Raw genomic sequence first — 20,276 nt, 5'->3', positions numbered from 1 at the left:
GTGGTCACCTTAGGTAAGGACCCGCTTAAAGGATAATACCCCACCTTTAGCGCCCCTATATATCACTATCGGCGATAAAAGATGACATCAAATCCCCCTTCATCTCAAGAGCTCCGAGATCCTAGGTTAGGTACCTAAAGTAAGCTTCCTCTTTTTTCGGACCAGGCACACCGCGCAGCATCCAGGAGACCACATCATGGCGACCGCCGTAATACAAAACGGTGCCTCAAGATGGCAATATCTAGACCGCATTCGAAGGACACCTGGTCCTTTCAATCAGGACTCAGATGTAAGCGAAGATGCTCTCGCGACGCTGGACAAGACCAAGATCCTTGTTATTGGTGCTGGCGGACTCGGTTGTGAGATACTCAAGAACCTCGCCCTTTCTGGGTTTAAGGACATTCATGTCATAGATATGGGTAAGTCATTCTATTTACAACCCCAATATGAGACTAATTTTCTTGCGTTCGCACCAGACACCATCGATATCTCCAACCTCAACCGCCAATTCCTCTTTCGCAAAGACGACGTAGGCAAGTTCAAAGCAGAAGTCGCCGCCAAGTTCGTCGAGAAGCGAGTTAAAGGCGTCAAGATTACCCCACATAACTGCCGAATCCAAGAGTTCGATGAGGACTTTTACATGCAATTCCAGCTGGTTGTATGTGGTCTCGACAGCATCGAAGCACGGCGATGGATCAACGCGACCCTCGTGAACATGGTAGATATGGACAACCAGGACTCTCTGAAGCCATTGATTGACGGCGGAACAGAAGGTAGCATTTCCTCGCACCATATTTCTAGGGACTTTTGGCAATCTAACCGAGGTTAGGATTCAAGGGCCAAACTAGGGTCGTATTCCCAACCCTCACACCATGTATCGAGTGTCAGCTAGACCTCTATACTCCAAGAGCGGCCGTACCGCTTTGTACATTAGCCACTATCCCCCGTCAGCCCGAACACTGCATAGAGTGGGCTCATATTATTGCATGGGACCAGGAGAAACCGTTCCCAAGCTTAGACAAGGACGACCCCGAGCATATCACATGGCTATATCGTAAAGCTCTCGCACGAGCTCAAGAATTTGGTATCACCGGTGTTACCTACTCACTCACCCAAGGCGTCGTCAAAAACATTATACCAGCAATAGCGTCCACTAACGCTATCATTGCTGCGAGCTGCTGCAACGAGGCTTTGAAGATAGCCACCGCAGCCGCGCCCGCGCTCGGGTTTGAGGAGAGTTACATGATGTATTCCGGCGATGACAGCATCTACACGAACACTTTTAAGTACGACAAGAAAGAGGACTGCGCTGTGTGTGGTGAAGTGGCCAAGCCGCTAGAAGTCGACCCCAATTGGACACTGAGGGAACTCCTTGACTCCTTTTCTACAAAGGCCGATCTCCAGTTGAAGAAACCCTCAATCAGAGCCGAAGGCAAGACGTTATATATGCAATTCCCACCAAGCATCGAGGAGCAAACCCGATCAAACTTGGACAAGACCCTAAAGGAAGGTTTAGGGTTGGACGTAAATCACGAAGTTGCCGTGACGGATCCGGCATTCCCAGCACTGACTTTCAGATTCATTCTACGTTTCGCATAAGTAAAGGTGTTACAGGAGCATGATACCATAGTCTCTCAAGAAGACTTTACTGCGCTTGTTTAGTTGGCCAACCTTGCTATGAAAGTTGATTCTCCCCAATCATACGCATAAACATGTTCGTACTAGTCACAGGTAAAGATACGACTGTCTTACTCAAGCAAGGATCCTTACTGAGTTTTCAAAGGGTATAAAAGTCACCTTATAAACATAGTTTCAGGAGATGTGTTATGCCACGTCAGCTAGTAGTCCAGTTCTGTAGGTAGCTCCCAAACCGACCGCTTGCGTTGTTTATAGCTACCTAACCTAGGTAAACGAATTCTATGTCTTATAAATTGTGGCAGTTTGAAACTAGACCCATGTTCTGTCTATGTAAGTCACTCCATAGCTTTTACTCTTTCGACGCATATTCTACGGGGAAGAGTTGATACATGACACGATCATATTCTCTTTAGGTGTTCTTCCCTTTATTCAGTTTAGTTTAGGGTCGCGACCACGGGATATAAATATCGAGTTAATACTCATCATATTATTCTATCATCTAGCACATCACGCCATAGATATCGTACATACCAAAAACATCAATTTCAAGTTAAAATACATATTCATTACTCGTCGTTCTTAGCAATAAGTAGACAGCCATGCGTACCTTTAATCAACGCAGTTCATTACTCTCGGATGACAGGCCACGAAGAAAACCGGATGATATTCTCTTTGATCATCAGGTATATCAACATCGCCAAGGAACAAGATATCGATGGGGTGAGCAACAGTCAAAGATATTTCAGGACTATGTCCAAGAATTTCCAAACGACTACGCACGGAATATCGACATACTTCTGGGGAGACTAGATCTTCATGGCTATGGGGGAATTGAGACCAAGCAAGGCCTCAACTTCGAAGGGAAGATCTTGATTCCAAAAGTGTTGCGGAAGCTTATAAATGTTATTACTGATCCCGAAAAAAGCAACCATGGCGGTAATCAGTAAGTATTCTATGAACCATTATGACCTTTTCTAGCCACTTGAAACTATGTACAACGAGACAACTTCAGAAGCTGATTCCAATTCTAGACGCACTCCACATAACCAAAACTCGGACTCATCTACTCAAGCGAATCATCGCTATCCACCCTGGCCCATCTCAAATTCTTCAAAGGAGAATACTGAGCTCCGTCGTAGCTATTATAACGCAGTTAAAGTAGATAACAACGAGCATCCCGGAACTACAGTTCCACAGCCATTACTCTTCGACACACAACCTCCTGGGTGGTCCGGACGCCTACCTTCGGGCATGTATGGAAGTCAGGACCTACATAGGAACAACGAGCTCGAGAGCCTAGTACGCTCACTTAAGGAAAAAGTAAACAACATAGAGAATATTATAAGTGTAAAAGCCGAGGACATAGCCGACGCTTAGAGTCGCAGTAGTACGTCGGATAATAGCCGTGTGCATCGGTAGAATTATAAAAGGATAAGACAAAAAAAGGGGGGAGGAAACATTACTGCTTTTTGTATTAACAATGTTGCTCTACTGAGTTCACTAAGTCTTTGGGTGTCGCTCGTTTTCGTTTAGTCATTCATTCGCTGTATTTAATAGATAAACATTTAAATAAGCTCAGAGTTCCAACGACTAGTTTAAACCTCTTTAATATATGCCCTACTACTCTAAAGTCATTGTTCCATCGATATTGACAGAATGGGCGTGGCGTCCCAGCATCCTAAAGCCCTAGGTTAGGTGATGGATGATGCTAAGCCATGCTGTACAATGCAAGCTTGGCAATGATAATTGGTTGGCATAGCCCCAGACGGAGTCCGTGCTAGGTCGTATTACAGGTACCTAAGGTACTATAATTGTTAATCAACCCCTGAAAAGTCAACGACTAAGCCAATCTTGTAGTTCGTGATACGAACTCGATGGCTATCGCAACAAGTCCTACGACGGCTACCCCGAGTATAACAACGGGTGAAGCGTAGGCTTATATAAAATATGTAGATAAAGATGCTTACATATGGAAACATAAAGCGACACCAATAGCAGATTATCTTAAGTCGCGATAAGTTCCATCAAGCGTTAAGAAAATGGTTGGCGTACCAAAGAGTAATAGGTGCGACTTTTGTAGGTGGCGGAAGACCAAGGTACGTGCGTTTTTCAGCTATTCAGCTGCAGCCCTACGCGGCAATTGAATAAGTTATTTATTGGCTGACTTACATCCTACCGGTAGTGTGACGAAGCTTGGCCAACCTGCGGAAGCTGCAGAAAGGCAGGCAAGGAATGTTCCGGCCCATCAAAGCGCGTCAAGTTCGTACATGGTGGAAGACATACTCGTCGAGATAATCATGAAGTTGGCCAAGCTGAAAAGAATGCGGTTACAAGTCTTACGGACAAGGGATTGGACACCAGCACCAATACAAACTGGCTAAATCTCAAGAATAAAACTACTATAAACGGCTCAACCTTCTCTAAAATTAGAATATGGAGCCAGAAACAACGAATACCAAACAAACTATCCGGAACTCAAGCCGATCTATTGGCAGGCAATCTAATAAACCATCTTAACAGCAGCGAGGGAACAGGGTATAGCCTAACAGTATTCTTGAGCACATTGAGATACGTACCGCCCCTCCTCGAGAGCAGCGAGGCCTTATACGATGCCACCAACCTCCTTGTATCCACATGGTTACACCTCTGCCGGGGAGCGAACTCCCATGATGTTCTCAGTCTTGTATCTTACAATCGCGCCCTCCGCAGCTTACAAAGAGCCTTAAACGATCCGCAGAAGCAAACATCATCAGCTACACTAGCTGCAACCATTTATCTTCAAATAGTCGAGGCAAGGAGCCTTACAGTAATCGTTAGATAAGTAGTCTAACTAATGTCGATATAGCATTTATTTGACTACTCGAAAGGCATCGATCAGATACCTCACTGCAATGGGATATACGCCATAATGATGAAAAGGGGAGCCCCTAAGCCGGGAGACGACATTGGCTGCCAACTCATACTCGACTCCTTCGGCTTTATAGTAAACTATAGACAGGTCCTGAGTCTACGGATTGAACTTAGCTAATAGACTTAATAGTTCAAGCTTCTCATAAGAGGTGACACCGACAACTTCTTCACGCGACCTGACTGGGAGAATGCACTTGTGAGCTTCTTCGCTCAATACAAGACCCGAACGCCAATTCTCGTCGAGATATCTAAGATCATCCACCAGCCAACGGTACTTGCTGATGTTATAAGACGCTTCGCAAAAATCCGTAACATCCCCGAGCACCTCCAAGACTTGCAGGCTCTTGAAGCGCTCTCTATAGCTCTTAACGACGTAGGGGAAAATTTCCGCGCGCTTGACCGGAAAACCGTACAGCCCCTATTGCAGAACAAGACTATTTACGAAGAAGATGATCCAGAATCGCCTTTTAGCACGAGTTACATGTTCCCCAACGGCGTAACTGCATTGCATTTCACCAATGTAGCCTCGATTAACATCGTGATAAATACTCTTAGACAAGAGTTGAATGCGATATTAGACATCAACGACCCAAGCCTAGAAGCCGAATGTCTCGAATGGAGCGGACGGATCTGGAGGTCTTGCCGATATACCCTATCTTTGAAACCGCTTTGCTCGGCATCGTTCAGCAGGCACATATGTATATCATATATGTTTGCAGGGCCTCCTGAACGAGCTTACCTTCTTGGCGTCTTGGAAGAAACTGACAGCTATCGACAACAGTCCGTCAGGCGATGGACAGAGTCAGCTGTGTTCTCGCAATGTAATAGCCTCCTGGGACGATGATCTGGGGAAAGGCGGTATAGGTGCTCAATTATCAGGAGTGTCAACGATGGCTTGGCCCAAGAAATTTAACTAGTCCTATATGAGGGAAAATTTCTGTACCGGAGAATAGTAATGATGTATATATTTAAAGAATCTATGTATGTAATGTTCACCGTTTGAAAGACCACTTTATCCGCTCTTTCTGGGTAATATGAACCCTTAACGCCATACCATGCTGTGCGCGAATTCTCAATGAGGAGAACAATATACAATATAGTACACTAACCAACCACCGTACTCTTAAATGCAAGGATGGCCGCGGAAACAGAAGCCAAGCTAAATATTGCTCCAAGCATCAGAGTATCTTTGGTAATGGTTCTTGTGCCTATATGAACCAAGTTAGCAATAAACTGACGACACAACTAATCCTTAGGGGTGTGGACGGTTAGGGTTAAGGGTTAGGGTTAGGGTTAAGGGTTATTCAAGCTTGCTCTGGACGTTCTCGGCATAGCTGGGATCATCCACATCGAATGCTTCCTTGTAGGAGCTGATATCTTGACGGTCGTCGTCTCCGTTGTAGTAGTATGTTTTGCCGTCCGTAGTCTTGCTTATACTAGGACAGCACACACGATTGTTTTTCCACTGACAATGAGCTGTTGGTCTCCACAGGCGTAGTCCTCGTAACCCTACGGAGCCGCTCGTCGATTAAGGCAAACGATATTTCTAAGGCTAGGTCGGTATCTTACATTGACTTGTAGCAAAGTTGTGTCAGCTGAGAGAATAATAACCAGGTCACTCATAAAGAAAACCATAATGGGATGGGGGTTAAATGCGGGAAGCCACTGATTTCAAGAAATAAGTATTAGTTAAAGAGGGTTGGTTGAAGGTTGTTAATTTATAGCCTTTGGCGGTCTGCTTCAGATGGGTAGGTTTTCTCTTTCTCATCGAGCACAATAAATACCCAAAACGAATCTTTGCTCGATAATAGACCACGACCATAGCGAATATATTCTTATAGACAGCCTACGCTACATAACTACTCAAAACAGTAACTAATATCTTCCTGAGCATAGCTAGCTTACGCAGCAAACCTCAGGCGCTACTCATAATCCCCTATTTTGTTGTTATGCAGCGATCTATCAACAAGCCTCTCAAAGATGCTCTAAGACGATGACGTATGCATACCTAGGTAGATAGTTAAGTGTTTAAATAGAATAGAAAGAATAATTCTCTATGATTCGTAGTACAGAATTTCTTTAATTAAATAGAGAGCCGAGATTATGACATCAATACGATATTCTTACAGTCCATGTCAGCAGTGCTCACGTCCAATACATAGGTATCTAAGCCGTTTAAATCTGACGACTATTCTTAGCATATAAGAATCAGACTGCCGTATCTCGATGCTAAACTCCTAAACTATCGATATTGTCTTCTCATAACCTCAGGTACCCGTTTATCAAATGAGTGTTGAGATGCAGGTCTGTCAAAAGGTATCAGCGTTCCTTGCTGCTGGTAGTTTAGTGGTTTTGTATAGGTAAATCCGTTTAATGGAAGTAGGCGTATCATATGGGACGCAACTTGGATCACAATACACGGAGCTATTTCACAATTACATCTGATCGACGGTAATGGATGGTGTCGTGTCACTATCTCAATCATACATCTCTCTATTCTTGCACAGGCGCTCGGTGTATGTCTAGACATGACTTTACCTGCGAAATCCAAACTGGGGATATTTCGTCAAGCTATCTACAACACTACTACATACCTAGTTATTCAAAAAGACTCGAGTTCTTTGCCAAGCCATATCCGCAAGTAACCGACGGTACCTCAGCCGCCTCGGTCTACACTACAGTAACCAGGCCGTGCCGTGTTCGCAGGACTGGGCGCATAACGATAGTGTAGTCGAAGACATCAATTTCCTAAAGGAGCTCGCTAGAAGCCAGGCACCCTTGATGAACGGCATCTCGACGGCGCATACATAGTGTACAAGGCTCCAAGTACCCTGCATCGGATGGCCCGGCAATGCCAGGAACCCGGCTCATACATAGGATATCAATCCCTGGGACTGGGTAGCCTACCGAAGATCCTTATGGCTGAAGCTATTTACATACATACATACGAATCCGCTACACCGCTCTCCCGTGGGGCATGCAGCTGAGAGAGGACAGTGGCAAGGATACGTAGAGCAGTCTTGGTCTTGAAGAATGCCGGCAGGGATACCGTCAAAACAGAAACGAATTCGGCGGTCGAAAAAAGATAGATTTTCAACATGGCCTTTCTAACTTTAATTTTTCAAGTCAGGGGTAGACAATTAAGGTTGCATAACAGGGCTGGCTAGGGGTGCAACTTGCCTTACGAGGCTTAGCTTACTCGGAAACCCGAGTCATGTATTTATAATTGTCGATGATATAGGTTAGGTCATTGGATAATCCGTGCAGCAGCTGGCTTATTGCTCATTGTTTTCGTTTAGGAAAAGTTAAAGTCTATGTTGAACATAATAACTGCCTAACTATTATATTAATAACCAGTTGAAAGGTAGATACCGTGCTATTCTATATGAGGTATACACTTTTTTTTGCTAATACTAAATAGTAGGTAGTTTTTTTATTTATATCACAATGTATTGGGGGGGTTTCTCTATTATATTATGCACTTTAGAACTTCTAATGAAAGTATTTTGGAATTTAATACTGTGTATTTACCTGGTATGTCGCTTCTTCACCATCCTAGGTAGTCCCGCTCGCTTGTTGATCCGGGTATTTACAGTAAGGAATCCTATAGGTTATTATTTAAAGCAATAGCTATAACTATACCTAATCCTTCATAATGATGTGTTATCTCGGTCTGGGGTGACTTGTCAAAGTGTTCTTAACGGTCACCGGTCCTGATCCCGATAGGAGGGGTTATCAGATGTAGAACCCGCCAGACGCTTTGACCTTCACTATTGAGACCCCTATTGGTTAATGCATGGGTGTACGAAGTATATATGCAGTCCTACGCCGTCATGTGATCTTGGCGTATCACGCAGCGTACTTATGCCTCCTCGCCTCGCGTCTTCACCGTTTCTTAAGTATCATAATTGATTGATATTATTAGATACTATAACAAATGAAATAGAGAGAGAGACAAAAAATCTCATATCGACGTTATCATTCCACTCGTTTCCAAACCCAAACTTGATTCATTCCGTCCGTACCTTATCCAACCGTGCTCTTTGCTACAACCGTTTCAGCAATGCCCGCGATGGATACTCCACCCATAATCTCAAATACACCCACCGGGGCGCTGAATTCTCTGTTGATCCAGTTCCTTACTTGTACAGCCATGAGTGAATCAACACCATATGCCGATAGTGGCTTGCTCGGTTCGACGTCCTCGGGTGCTATAGACATAGCCCGAGCTAATTTGGACGCCAGTGTTTTCAATACAACCTGAACACGCTCCTCTGAGTCTTTCGCCTGATTAAAGAGGGCCGCCGCTTGCTGGTCGGGGGCTAAGTTGCTGCTTGTACTCGTGTTGTCTGCGCCTGACCCGGAGCCCACGATGTACGAAAAAGCAGCGTACAGTGGCCGGTCTAGAATAGCTGCTGGCGTTCGGCCCTGGGCAAGGGCGTCGGCGGGCGTGCGTAGACCGAACAGAACCTGACTTATCGGGAGCGGGTTAGTCGGGTCGCATCCCAGTGTTAGCAGGGCAAACAACTCGGTATCATCAGTCTGTTGCATGTCATCAGCCTCTTGGCGTTGGCGTTGGTATTCGCCAATTTCAGAGATCTGCCCAACGTTGCGCATCCAGCCGAGGTCGATCGACAGCGCCTTCTGACCATTGGCCCTACGGTAGGCGGCGAGCGTATCCTGGAACGAACAACCGCCGGCGTAGTTGGAACTTGCCAATTGACCATTGATACCGGCAAGAGAGGAGAGGAGGATGAAAAAGTCCATATCCTGGGGTAAGAGACGGTGCAGATTCCACGACGTCTGTACCTTGGAGCGGATCGGAAGCTTCCACTGCTCATATGTCATGCTATTCTGGAATATGGCATCTTGAAGGACAACAGTAGCGTTGATGCACCCCTTGATGGGTGGCATAGTGTGGGAGCACTCCTCTAGCACATAAGCCAAGCTGATTTCTGATGACACGTCGCACCTTGGGGCGTAGACGTTAACACCACGCGCCCTCAATTCGGCCACCGTCTCGGCAGCGGCCTTGGACTTGGCACCTGATCTGGAAGGAATAATTAGATGTTTGGCTCCTCTGTCCACCATCCACCGAGTAATTGCTCGACCTACACCACCAGATCCGCCGGCGATCAGGTACGACGCATTTTCGTCAAATCTCCACGAACGCTGCTCTTTTATATATTGCTATTATGTGCACATGTCAGCCCGACATTCGGTAAATTGGGAGCGTGGCTGTTGTCAACTCGTGACAATAGGCTTTCTGGTGGTTAACTTACTGGAACTACCTTCTCAGGTGTTGGGCGAATGACTATGCGGCCAATCTCTCCGCCATCCTGCAGCTGCTCGAAAGCCTGTTGGATCTCATTCACTTCGAACACGCGCAACGGCTGAGGGTACTGAATATTACCCTCACCCAACAGCTGCACTGTGCTTTCGAGTAGCTTAGCTGTAGTTCTCGGTTTCAAGCGTGTGATATCGACCACCGAGAAGGTGATATTTTTAGCAAATAGCGCCATGGGTAGCGTGGTATTTGCCGTCGTGTTGCCGCGGCCGATCTCGAGGAAATGTCCATTGGGAGCTACGCATTCACATGAAGCCTGTAATTCATCGCTGCCCGTCAGTGAGTTCCAGACGATGTCGACGCCATATCCCCGTGTGGCGCGCATTACCCCTTTCGCGAATAGGGCGCTTTGACCGTAAAAGATGCGGTTTTCGGGAATATTATACGTTTTCACTAGGAACTGCTTCGCTTCAGGCGATGATGCAGTAGCAAAGATGTCGGCACCTTGCTTCTTAGCAACCTGAATGGCTAGCTGGCCCATGCTACCTGCAGCTGAGTGTATAAGAATCTTATCACCCTGTTGTATTCTGGCAATATCGACAAGAGCATGGTATGCCACCATGCCAGGAGCGAGTATAGAGGTAACAAGTTCGAATGATAGCGAATCGGGCAGTTTGAATACGCTTGTTTCCAAAGCGCGAGGGAACTTGCGCATGCAACCAGGCTTCACCATACAGACACGATCTCCGGGTCGGAATAGGGCACAAGCACGACCGACCCGAGTGACAACACCAGCACAATCAGCTCCTAACGACTCCTGGTTACCTTCTTGGTTCCCAAGCGCCGCCTGAACGTCTTGGTCACTCAACCCCCAAACCTTAGCCTCAATCTCGACCTCATAAGGAGCGATGTCAGTCCCATATTCAGTGTCTAGGACAAATTGTAAAGAGTCGAGACTGTTGCCGCCATTTGCTGAGAGCTGCACGGCAGGTGCCTCGGCCCAGGACTTATGTTGTAGTTTCGGGAAGAGAAGGGATCGCATCGTGTCGTTTCCTTCCACATCTTCGACAGCCCGACCGCTTAGAAGCAAACTGTCTCTGACAATATACTCGAGCTCTTTGGATGCCGAATCAAAGGAAGCCCGAAAAGCCTTTGCAATGAAAGAGGAGCATTTCGTCGCGTCTGCCTCATTCTCGATGGCTATGGTCACAATGTGACTATCAGGTTGTTCAGCTCGGATAGATCGAACGAAGCCCTGTAGAAAGCTATGGTCAGGATACTGTGCGCTACTAGTGCTTGTCGCTGTGGCCCAGAGTAGTCGAGGCGCCCGCCCAATTATTGTCTTGAGGCACATAAAGCCCTCCCCGGAAAGGCTTGTAAGCAAAGGTCTGTTATTCACTTCAGCAAGGCAGACGACAATATCATCCTCGGTTATACCCTCTAGCTCATTGGAAAGCTCTTCTAAGACAAATGCACAGATAGTTGCTTGCCGGTCACCTTTAGGGTTAATGCTGCTAAGCACTGCGTCCGCCAGCCGTTGTTGGCCATCGCCAGGTTGTTGTTTGTCTATGACAAGAATAAGGCGACCGGACTTTGTTATTGACTGGGTGGTGTCTTCGGCTTCTACCGCTGTAGACACGATAGTACTCATCACATGACACACGTCACTCTGGTAGTCGCGCATGATCAGATCGTTCCCAGAGAAGCCATTGGCTCGTAAGCATTTGTCCCAAATATCCTCGGGTACAGCTGGAGAATGAGGACGCCAATCCTCGCGAGCGACCCAGAAGCCAGGTACTAGGCCGGCCATGAAATTGATAATAATCTCAGCTGGGTTAATAACCTCGATTAGCACGAGACGACCGCCCGGCTTGAGAGCCTTGCGTATGTGGCGGATGGCGCGCTCTAAGTCGGGGGTAGCGTGCACAACGCTGGCGGCAAAAATCAAGTCGTAAGAGCCGGGCTCAAATCCCTGAGTGGTGGGATCGTAGTCCATGTCAAAGGTCTTGAAATTCATGCGACCCTGAAGCTGAGGCCAGCGTCTACCCGCCCGCTCGAAGAAAGCAGGTGAAATATCCGTGTATGTGTAGTGAGCAAAGCTGGGCGCACCAAGTCGCTTCTCCCGCTCCTCTAACATCTTCAACACGTGCCCCGTCATACCTCCCGTTCCGGCGCCAACCTCCATGATACGAAGCGCTGGGTTTTCGTGTGAAGCTATGTCCAACAAGGCAGCAAACCGACCATCGTTGCAGAGGTCTTGGAACAAGTCGGCGTAAAAACTGTCGGCTAGCCCGGAGCCGAAAACGACCTGGAGCGGGTCTATCTCTCCCTCTAGCATATCTATTATTTTGCGCGCACAGGCCGTGTACAGCTTCCACGATGGAAGAACAGTCTCAACTTCGCATAGTCGGTCCTCGAGCTCAGCATCCCTGATGTTCGCTATTTCTTCTTGCTGTGACGGTGGTAGGCCCTTGACGTGGTACTCCATCCATTCGACATGACGGCGTAGGCTGTCAGGCACCTTGGTGTAGTCCAAACGTTTAAGAGCGTGGCCAACAACCAGGTCTAATGTAGAACGCATTTTGGAGTAGCTCGACACGAGGACGGTTTCGTCCCTTGGAAAGTTATTAGCACCGCATACAAGTGCTAGCTGCTCTTTGTCCAGCAGGTTCATTTGAGGTTTCCAGTCGACATTGTATAGTAGCTTCTTCTCTTTGCCTTCCGTGTCGGTAGACATGGCTACCGTCTTAGCCTCCCCTATGGTGCACAAAACGGTTCCATCGTCAGCCAGAGCGGCTAGGCTGCCCTGCTCTCCGTGGCCAACAGCTTGCCACCCACTCAAGGTGGACGTCGATGCGGCCATCCACCGGACCCAACTTGTTTGTGGATGCTGCCAACCAAGAGCGGAGAACCAAGCATTCGACAAGCGCTTGGGAACATTGAGGGTTGGCTGCTGACCCCCACTAACTCGTAGAGCCATAAAACCTGCGTCTAGCACTACTGGGTGGACCAAACTGCGAGTCTGGTATTTCGGTTTAGAAACATCGACGCGCGCGAGTGCCTTCGCCTTTCCATCCCAACGAACGTCCTGGGTCTGCTGGAACCATTCTCCGAATTGGAATCCTAAGTCGGCGGCTTCGCGGATCATGACTTGCGAATCTAAAGGTCGGTCGCAGTCGTCCACTGCGTCGCTATATTGGATTCGAACGCTTTCGTCGGCCAGCATTCTTTCTCTGCTATCTATCTCTGACGAATTGCGGAATCCGACTTGAATACTTGCCCGGAAGGATTCGGACCACTGGCCACGTGTATACGAGTAAATCGTTGTGTCGAACCACGCCGATGCATCCTTCTCGCTCGCTTGCCTTTTTCTCGGTCGTAGATGGAACTGCGTTTCCGTACGATCTTCCCAATCTTCCGGTACGATGATAGCGCTTATGAATTCGGCTTTTTCAAAGAGATAACCTGTTACGACGCGATTCGAGGGTATCATATGTTGTACAGCTTCTATGGCCATAACAAGCATTCCTGCCGCTGGGAAGAGCACTGTTCCACCAACCTAATCCCGAAATTATTAGCATTGGCGCAGATTAAACAACAGTTTTCTCTATGCAATTTAAAGGGTGACATACCTTATGATGCCCAATCCAAGGAGATGTTTCGACGCTCCAAAAATTCCTCCAGCGAGGTTCCAGGGGATTCCAATCTGATACGCGTACTCCGAGAAGTTCTCCCTCAACGGGCTCGCGGAGTCTATAATCTCGGCAGATGCGCGATTCGGCCCAGTATCTTTGCGAATGGTTAAAGGGGTATTCAGGGCAGTCAACAAGAAAAGGCAATTTCTTCTGAGCTGTCTGTTGGTTGGCTGTCGTTATCGAAACGTCATGTCCGAAGCAGAACAGCTGCCCTACTAGTTCTAACATGGTCCGAATAGCTGGCTGAGACCTATGTAAAGGACTGAAGTAGCGAATTTTGGCACCGTCACCCTTCTTACCCAGAGTGTCTTGCACCGGCCGACGCAGGGCAGGATGAGGACCAACCTCAATCAGGTCCGTAACCTTCATATTCGGCAATCCCTGCGCTAGAACATTTATAGCGTCAGCAAACCTGACCGTACGCACCATGTTGTCAACCCAGTACTGTGCTGTAGCTAATACGGCCGGAATAATAGCCTCTCCCGTAACCGACGAGATCATGAGAATTTGAGCCGGAGCTTTAAGATTTTGACGGTCTACGCCCTCGAGGCTTCCCATCAACGAGCGATACTCGTCGGCGATAGCTTGCATCGAGCTCGAATGGTACGCAACTCCAGTCTTAAGCTTTTGCGCAAAGACACCATCCTCGTCGGCTTGTGCTTTGATCAAGTCAATATCCGCTTCACGGCCCGATAGCGTGCAGTTAAAGGGACTGTTGACACAAGCAACGCAAATCGAGTTGCCGATATCCGCTGTCTTGATCTTCTTCGTATATTCTGGCACTTGATCCTCTGCCAAGTTGATGGACATCATGGCACCTGGGCAATCAGCGTTGGCGTCCTTAAGTTTTCCGGCAAGTTGTCCTCTATAGTAAGCGACTTTGCAGGCAGACTGCAAGGACAGAGCACCAATAGCGTAGCTGTTTGTCTCAATCAAGTCAGTCCAACCTATTCTCCTATTCAAAGCAATGTACAAATTCAGGGGTCACATACGCAGCAGGGATTTCGCCTGAAGAGTGGCCAATCACGGCTCGGGGCCTAATTCCGAAACTGTTGAGTAATTCTACCAAAGCGATTTGGACCGCCGTAGATAGCGGCTGGCTATATTCGGGCTTGTTGATGTTTGCGCTGGAGCGTAGCTCATCTGTCAAAGTTGGAAGAGGGTCAGTCTTATTGCACTTTCACGGTTTTATCGAGTTTAGCATCGCCGTCTTCCTTACCAAAAATCGACCATTTGCATCCCAAACTTTCGTAAACACCATCGATCTGCCGCAACGTCTCCGCAAATACGGGATACTGGATTAGATCCCAACCCATATCGACGTATTGTGCCCCCTGGCCGGTAAACACAAAGCCTAGCTCCGCCTGGGATGCGCTTCGCACAGGCTTAGAGAATGATAATTTCGTCCCGGCTTGGCCCTCCGGTTCGTCCACGGCGAATGTCCTCCACAACATCTGGCTTCGCCGGACAGCCAGCGTATAGGCTAAGCGGTCAATCTTAGTCGGATTTCTGGAGACATTCTTCTCATAGAATGTCTGATAGGACTCCATCATACGCTTGGCAGCTTTTTCGTCGGCGGCTGACCACACTAGCAATTTGGGTAAGCTAACATCGAGTTTCTGGGGCGTCACGGGGCTGTTCAACAAGGAATCTATGCCGTTGATGGGAATCGTTCCGTTGAAATAGTTTGTCCCATTCGTATAATCCGCCCCATTACCATTAGTAGACTTAGTAAGGACTGTCTCATTGATATCGGTAACCTCGTTGGTATAGATAATGCCGTTACCGTTGGTGTGGACTTTTCCGTTTCCTAACCAATTCGTAGGACTAGGTAAGTCATCTAACGTACCCCCAGGAACGGAAGTAGTATGATGATTTCCGGCCAGGTTATAATGTTGCAGGTAATGGAACGCATCATCTAGAATAACATGCGTATTAGCACCTCCAAACCCGAATGAGTTGACCGATATCCGGCGCAGGCCCGAGCCCGGCCAGACTATTTTTTGAGTAGGAACCTTCAGTTATCTGGTCAGCATACAAATATTTTCTCAGTTCCATAAATACGCACAGCTGTATGGTAGAAGTCGGCATCGATAGCGGGGTTCATCTTTTCAAAGAGAGGGTTAGGAGGGATTATGCCCTTCTCTAGGATTACTACGGATGTTATTAGTTTTCCGGCTCTCCTATTAGAAGGCAGAGAGGGGCCGTATGAGAGACTTACAGATCGATTTTACGATTCCGGCGAGGCCGCTGGCTCCTTCCAGGTGTCCAACTGTCGCTTTTACGCTACCACTATTGTAGTCTTTTAGTCAAAACGTCCAAATAAGTGAAGAAACAGGCGTAAGGCTAGTTCGGAGCTTTGATCCACATACACGTAAAGAGGCTCTTCGGCCGATCGATATTCTCGAAAGACCCGACCTAGGGCTTTCATTTCAATCGGATCACCCACAGGCGTACCCGTCCCTAGTGTTTTCCACGTTAGAATCTTTATCCGAGTGACGGCAAATGTATTTACTCACCGTGGGCCTCTACATAACGGGTCTGGTCAAAGGGTAAATTGGCCTGTCGATACACATGACGAATCAAGTCCTCCTGTGCTTGGGAACTAGGCTGAGTCAGTATTGGTGTATACCCGTCTTGGTTCGAGCCCGTCGATCGGATGACAGCACGGATCATATCTCCGTCCCGAACTGCGGAAGATACAGGTTTAAGCACAAGGGCAATAACGCCCTCTCCTCTTGCGTATCCATTTGCGCGGTGGTCGAAACTGCGGCATACACCGTCCGGAGATAAGAAATTCTGGTCAGATAATAATTGGACGATTGCTGGATCGAGAAGAAAGTTGGCGCTGGTAACGAGCGCCTTTTAGATGTAATTGTTTAGCTCTCGGAGTATAACGTTGGCCTAGAAGGATAGGAGTGACACTTACACATTCTGCATCGCCGCTCTGGATAGCTTTGCACGCTATATCAACAGCTGCCAAACTACTCGAACATGCCGTATTAACATGGATGCTAGGACCATGTAGGTCAAAATACCAGCTAACACGATTTGCAATTATAGAAGCGACTAAGCTCCCGGTAAGGGCCGTGCGCTCGATGTTATCGGGATCCACGGTTACCATTCTAGTGTAGTCTTCTAACATGGAGGCGGAGTAAACTGCCGTGCGCGACCCCCTGATCTGCTCGGCCGGGATTCCAGCTGCGGAGATCGTAGTCAGTTCATGCCGGTCCCGTCTAAGCTTGCATTATGCCCTTACCATTTTCAAATGCACGGTAAGATGCCTCCAGGGTCCACCGCTGCATTGGATCCATAGATGCCGCCTCCTTCGCCGTGACGGAGAAGAACGGGGCGTCGAAAACCCCCACGTCGGTATTGAGGAAATGCGCACCTCGGCCTTGGAACTATTGCGATTGATAAGCCTCCGGCACGGCGGCCACCCGGACTAGACATGAAGCTTACCTTATGGCGCGGGTTGTCCAAGAAAGAACCAGTCTTTACGCGCGACTCTGGCCATTCTGTCATCAGGTTCCGTCTATTCTCCAGGATATTCCAGAACGTAGCGTCGTCGTCGGCATCCTGGGGTAGCTTGAAGGAGAGGCCCACGATAGCAATATCCCCGGATCCTGTCGCCTCCGACAACGATCGGGTGCTTGATGTGTCTGTGTGTTCCGCCATGTTACCGCAAGCGCATTAGTATTAGGATATTAGAAAGGCGGTATGAGATTGTAGCCTGCAACCTATTCGAAGTATAATGATGCAGAAGGATAATAATTTCATAGAGCAACAAAACATCATTTAGCCGTGTCAACATCAAAAGGCCTGGTCTACCTTTACCTTTTACCATCGTAGAACTCACCGCTTCTTCGGCCATAAATATACACGAATTTCGAGCCCTTCCCAGTCCCCTGGCTAGGGACTTCCATTCAGGGTTTGACGTACATGGCGTACGTGAATAGATTACCAACATTTTGGGGGTGCCGCCTAGGTTACCTTGACACGCTACAGATCAGTGGAGCTATAATAGGGATACTGTACTTTTTTCGTACTAGAATCGTCTATATTGGCCTTAGATGAATCCCTTTAAATGCAAGGCCCCCGCAGCTCGGGAAGTTGGACATGTTTGCCATGATCTCGGCGCGCAAGTGGCGTTAAAACTGACGACCCAGAACAGATGCATTGTTGCGGAGCTGCTTTACATGCGTTAAAGTTCCACTCGTCCGTCGATAAGGTAAGGGGGTGATCCTCGATACGCGTAGACCCAGGCGTACCATAGATAGAACCTAGTCCCCCGTCTCGGCTTCCACACTCTTCGCTACGTCGTAAGCGGCCCGGGTCGCCAAGTCAAAGCTTTCCCGGTCGTTGGCAAGGGTTTACATTCGGGGAAAATCTAAACAAGAATAGGTTGCCGTCTCCTTCCAGGTTTCATGAACAAACGGTCCTGTCCGGGTTGCTGCATCTGTGGAGGGCATTTGTGGAGGCAACTGGAGAGCCTCAGCACATCATGTCGTGGGAGAATTCAGTCGGTATACGGTGTAAGGGTATCTGGACAACAATTGACGTAAGTCAACCCTAGCCCAGAGGAGGATATGGTTACATACCTAGGTACAGTACCTAATTCACTTGAGCCCACATGTATGTATGAACTTTGCAGGTTGCATTCGCGTGCGTAGCATCTCCTATGGGACCATTGGATCATTGGATTATTGGATCATTGGATACCATTGGAAGACATGCCTTAGACTTGTTTTGGCATGGCTTTAGAACGATTACCTAAGAAGGATGCGAATTTCTATGCATGCCACATTACAGAGAGATCCATCCTATCGCAGTAGTTCGTGCTTTACTTAAATCGTCGGTACATCCGTGTCGATTAATGAATTTTAATAGGCTGAAAGGGTTTTTTTTCTCTTTTTTGACGGTCAGATGGTTAGACAGTGTGATGATATGAGATAGTAGGCATAACTGCTTTACACATTTCTATGTTGAATTAAAAAGTCCTGTACGGAATAATAAAATTTACCTAATGCTTGAAAATACTTGAAACCATAATTTACCATTGCCAGAAGAAAGCTTGACGTGCCGCACCTGCGCACATAAAATAGCCCGGGTTTTAACCGGCAATCACCACGCCGCCACGCGGACGCCAGAACACTCCACCCTTTTATCATATCATCATATCCATAGGTACCTACTTATGTAGTACCACATTCTTTCTCTTTTGAATCATCCCTATCCTTTCGCATCTGCATTGCAGCATTGCTACGCAACTAAAAATTACAGGTTATATTATCAAGCTAATGTGAAAACATCCCGTCAGCGTTACTTTAGATACTCTGTTTGGACTTTACAGCCCGGCTTGCTGGTCAGGTGAGGTGGATAGTCATTACGCTAATCGACATAGGGATGCCTACCGAAAACTTGTTTGCCTAATCGGGGTAACAACGCTAAATGACACTTCGAAAGAGGACAATACACTACGCAAAGTAAACCCGAAATCTCGGGTACCGTAATACCCTTCCTGTACCTAGATGTATTTACATGTATATTGCAATGGGCGTCGTACCTAAACATTGAGGTCCCCAGTATCCCAAAATCCGCACGAGTGACATGTGTAAATCGAGTCCATGTGCAGCCTGCATTAGCGCATACATAAGGTAGAAATAATCAAACGATAATACGATCAAGCTTATATTTTCTTATATTTAAAATATGGCCATCCAACCATCCTTTTCCTTGCATCCCTACAACGTGGGGCCATGTAACACTCGCATATGTGTCAGTATAGTAGCCTTTCTTATACATATACACCTACAATAATGTATGTTAGGTGCGTTTTATCCCTTAATATATAGAAGGTAATATAGTAGGTATATTTTATCATTTTGTAATGCTCTATTACGTATGTCCTGAGACATACCCCTCAGTGAACCCCAATATGTATACCACCTATACTTCCAGCAAATCCGAAGAAACCCCAATACCGGTGCCCAAGCGTATGGCCTACCAACGCTCCATAAGCTTCAACTCCATGAGATGCCATGATCCAGAACGAACTTCATCCGAGACAGAAGCGCCACGGTCACTCTTATGCGCCTACAAACCCTTACATACCCCACGCAATATTGTGCACGCCACCAGTTCCGGTATTCACGGCCGAACGGGAATTCTGAGTAATAGTGATTCGCGTTGTGCTGACGATAGTCAAGCTTGGTGGTTCTTTCTCCAGTTAGTTTGTAGATTTAGTTCCTTTCATATTTCCCATCGATATAGAATATTTATCTAGCTTACGATAAGTGCTTATGGCGGCGGACATCTTGCCAAAACTTTGGCAAAATTCGCCGATCCGTCGGTGGCCTTGGCTAACTGCGATTTCGTCGTTATACCGAAAGCTCTCTTAAATCCAGGGAAGCATTTTGACTCCCGAACAATCTTCGGTATAAAGGCCACGCAGGCAACAAAGAACCCGCATGCCATCTTGGCCATTAACCACGATACCAAAGGCGCTAGCGTATACACTTGGTCCTCTGAGTTGCAATGGATAATTGTCGTTGCCAACTTCGCCGCGGCCAAGACGCAAGGCACTACTGTATCCCTAGCATTAGCTTGCTAATCAAGTTAGGCAATGATGGGAGGTCTAGGTCATAGACTTACAGCAAACTCATGCCGAATATCATCGAGACGCCGAGTCTAGTTTGCCACGTCATCTGGATCTCCCAAATTATATGTTGCGGTGGCAAGAAGAT

The 20,276-nt window shown here is 47.3% G+C and overlaps 5 protein-coding genes across 5 annotated transcripts; 4 read left to right on the top strand and 1 right to left on the bottom strand.

Annotated features, from left to right (window-relative positions):
- Nucleotides 1-196: 196 nt before the first annotated feature.
- F4817DRAFT_311510 (uncharacterized protein) lies at nt 197-1,599 on the top strand (the record flags this gene model as incomplete). The annotated part of the gene is made up of 3 exons (XM_049300007.1): nt 197-419; nt 477-773; nt 830-1,599. The coding sequence occupies 3 exons, from the start codon at nt 197-199 to the stop codon at nt 1,597-1,599; spliced, it is 1,290 nt and encodes a 429-aa protein (XP_049163635.1).
- Nucleotides 1,600-1,918: 319 nt separating this feature from the next.
- Nucleotides 1,919-3,252, top strand: F4817DRAFT_84832 (uncharacterized protein). Its single transcript, XM_049307958.1, has 2 exons — nt 1,919-2,581; nt 2,670-3,252. The coding sequence occupies exons 1-2, from the start codon at nt 2,238-2,240 to the stop codon at nt 3,013-3,015; spliced, it is 690 nt and encodes a 229-aa protein (XP_049163634.1). The 5' UTR covers nt 1,919-2,237; the 3' UTR covers nt 3,016-3,252.
- Nucleotides 3,253-3,504: 252 nt separating this feature from the next.
- Nucleotides 3,505-5,595, top strand: F4817DRAFT_324002 (uncharacterized protein). The gene is made up of 4 exons (XM_049301577.1): nt 3,505-3,734; nt 3,821-4,429; nt 4,484-4,621; nt 4,679-5,595. Exons 1-4 carry the CDS (start codon nt 3,678-3,680, stop codon nt 5,390-5,392), a joined length of 1,518 nt encoding a protein of 505 aa, XP_049163633.1. The 5' UTR covers nt 3,505-3,677; the 3' UTR covers nt 5,393-5,595.
- Nucleotides 5,596-8,574: 2,979 nt separating this feature from the next.
- On the bottom strand, nt 8,575-17,208 carry F4817DRAFT_311507 (uncharacterized protein; the record flags this gene model as incomplete). The annotated part of the gene is made up of 12 exons (XM_049300006.1): nt 8,575-9,738; nt 9,831-13,394; nt 13,468-14,449; nt 14,523-14,673; nt 14,750-15,545; nt 15,599-15,684; nt 15,752-15,822; nt 15,903-15,993; nt 16,050-16,392; nt 16,460-16,731; nt 16,790-16,934; nt 16,993-17,208. The coding sequence occupies 12 exons, from the start codon at nt 17,206-17,208 to the stop codon at nt 8,575-8,577; spliced, it is 7,881 nt and encodes a 2,626-aa protein (XP_049163632.1).
- Nucleotides 17,209-19,468: 2,260 nt separating this feature from the next.
- On the top strand, nt 19,469-20,143 carry F4817DRAFT_311506 (uncharacterized protein; the record flags this gene model as incomplete). Its single annotated transcript, XM_049300005.1, has 2 exons — nt 19,469-19,762; nt 19,817-20,143. 2 exons carry the CDS (start codon nt 19,469-19,471, stop codon nt 20,141-20,143), a joined length of 621 nt encoding a protein of 206 aa, XP_049163631.1.
- Nucleotides 20,144-20,276: the final 133 nt, after the last annotated feature.

The sequence above is a fragment of the Daldinia loculata genome (genome assembly GCF_022478755.1).
Source record: "Daldinia loculata strain CBS 113971 unplaced genomic scaffold F4817scaffold_2, whole genome shotgun sequence".
In the NCBI taxonomy this organism is placed as follows: domain Eukaryota; kingdom Fungi; phylum Ascomycota; class Sordariomycetes; order Xylariales; family Hypoxylaceae; genus Daldinia; species Daldinia loculata.
Note: the sequence above shows the minus strand (reverse complement) of the source record. Positions and strands in the feature narration are given on the sequence as shown.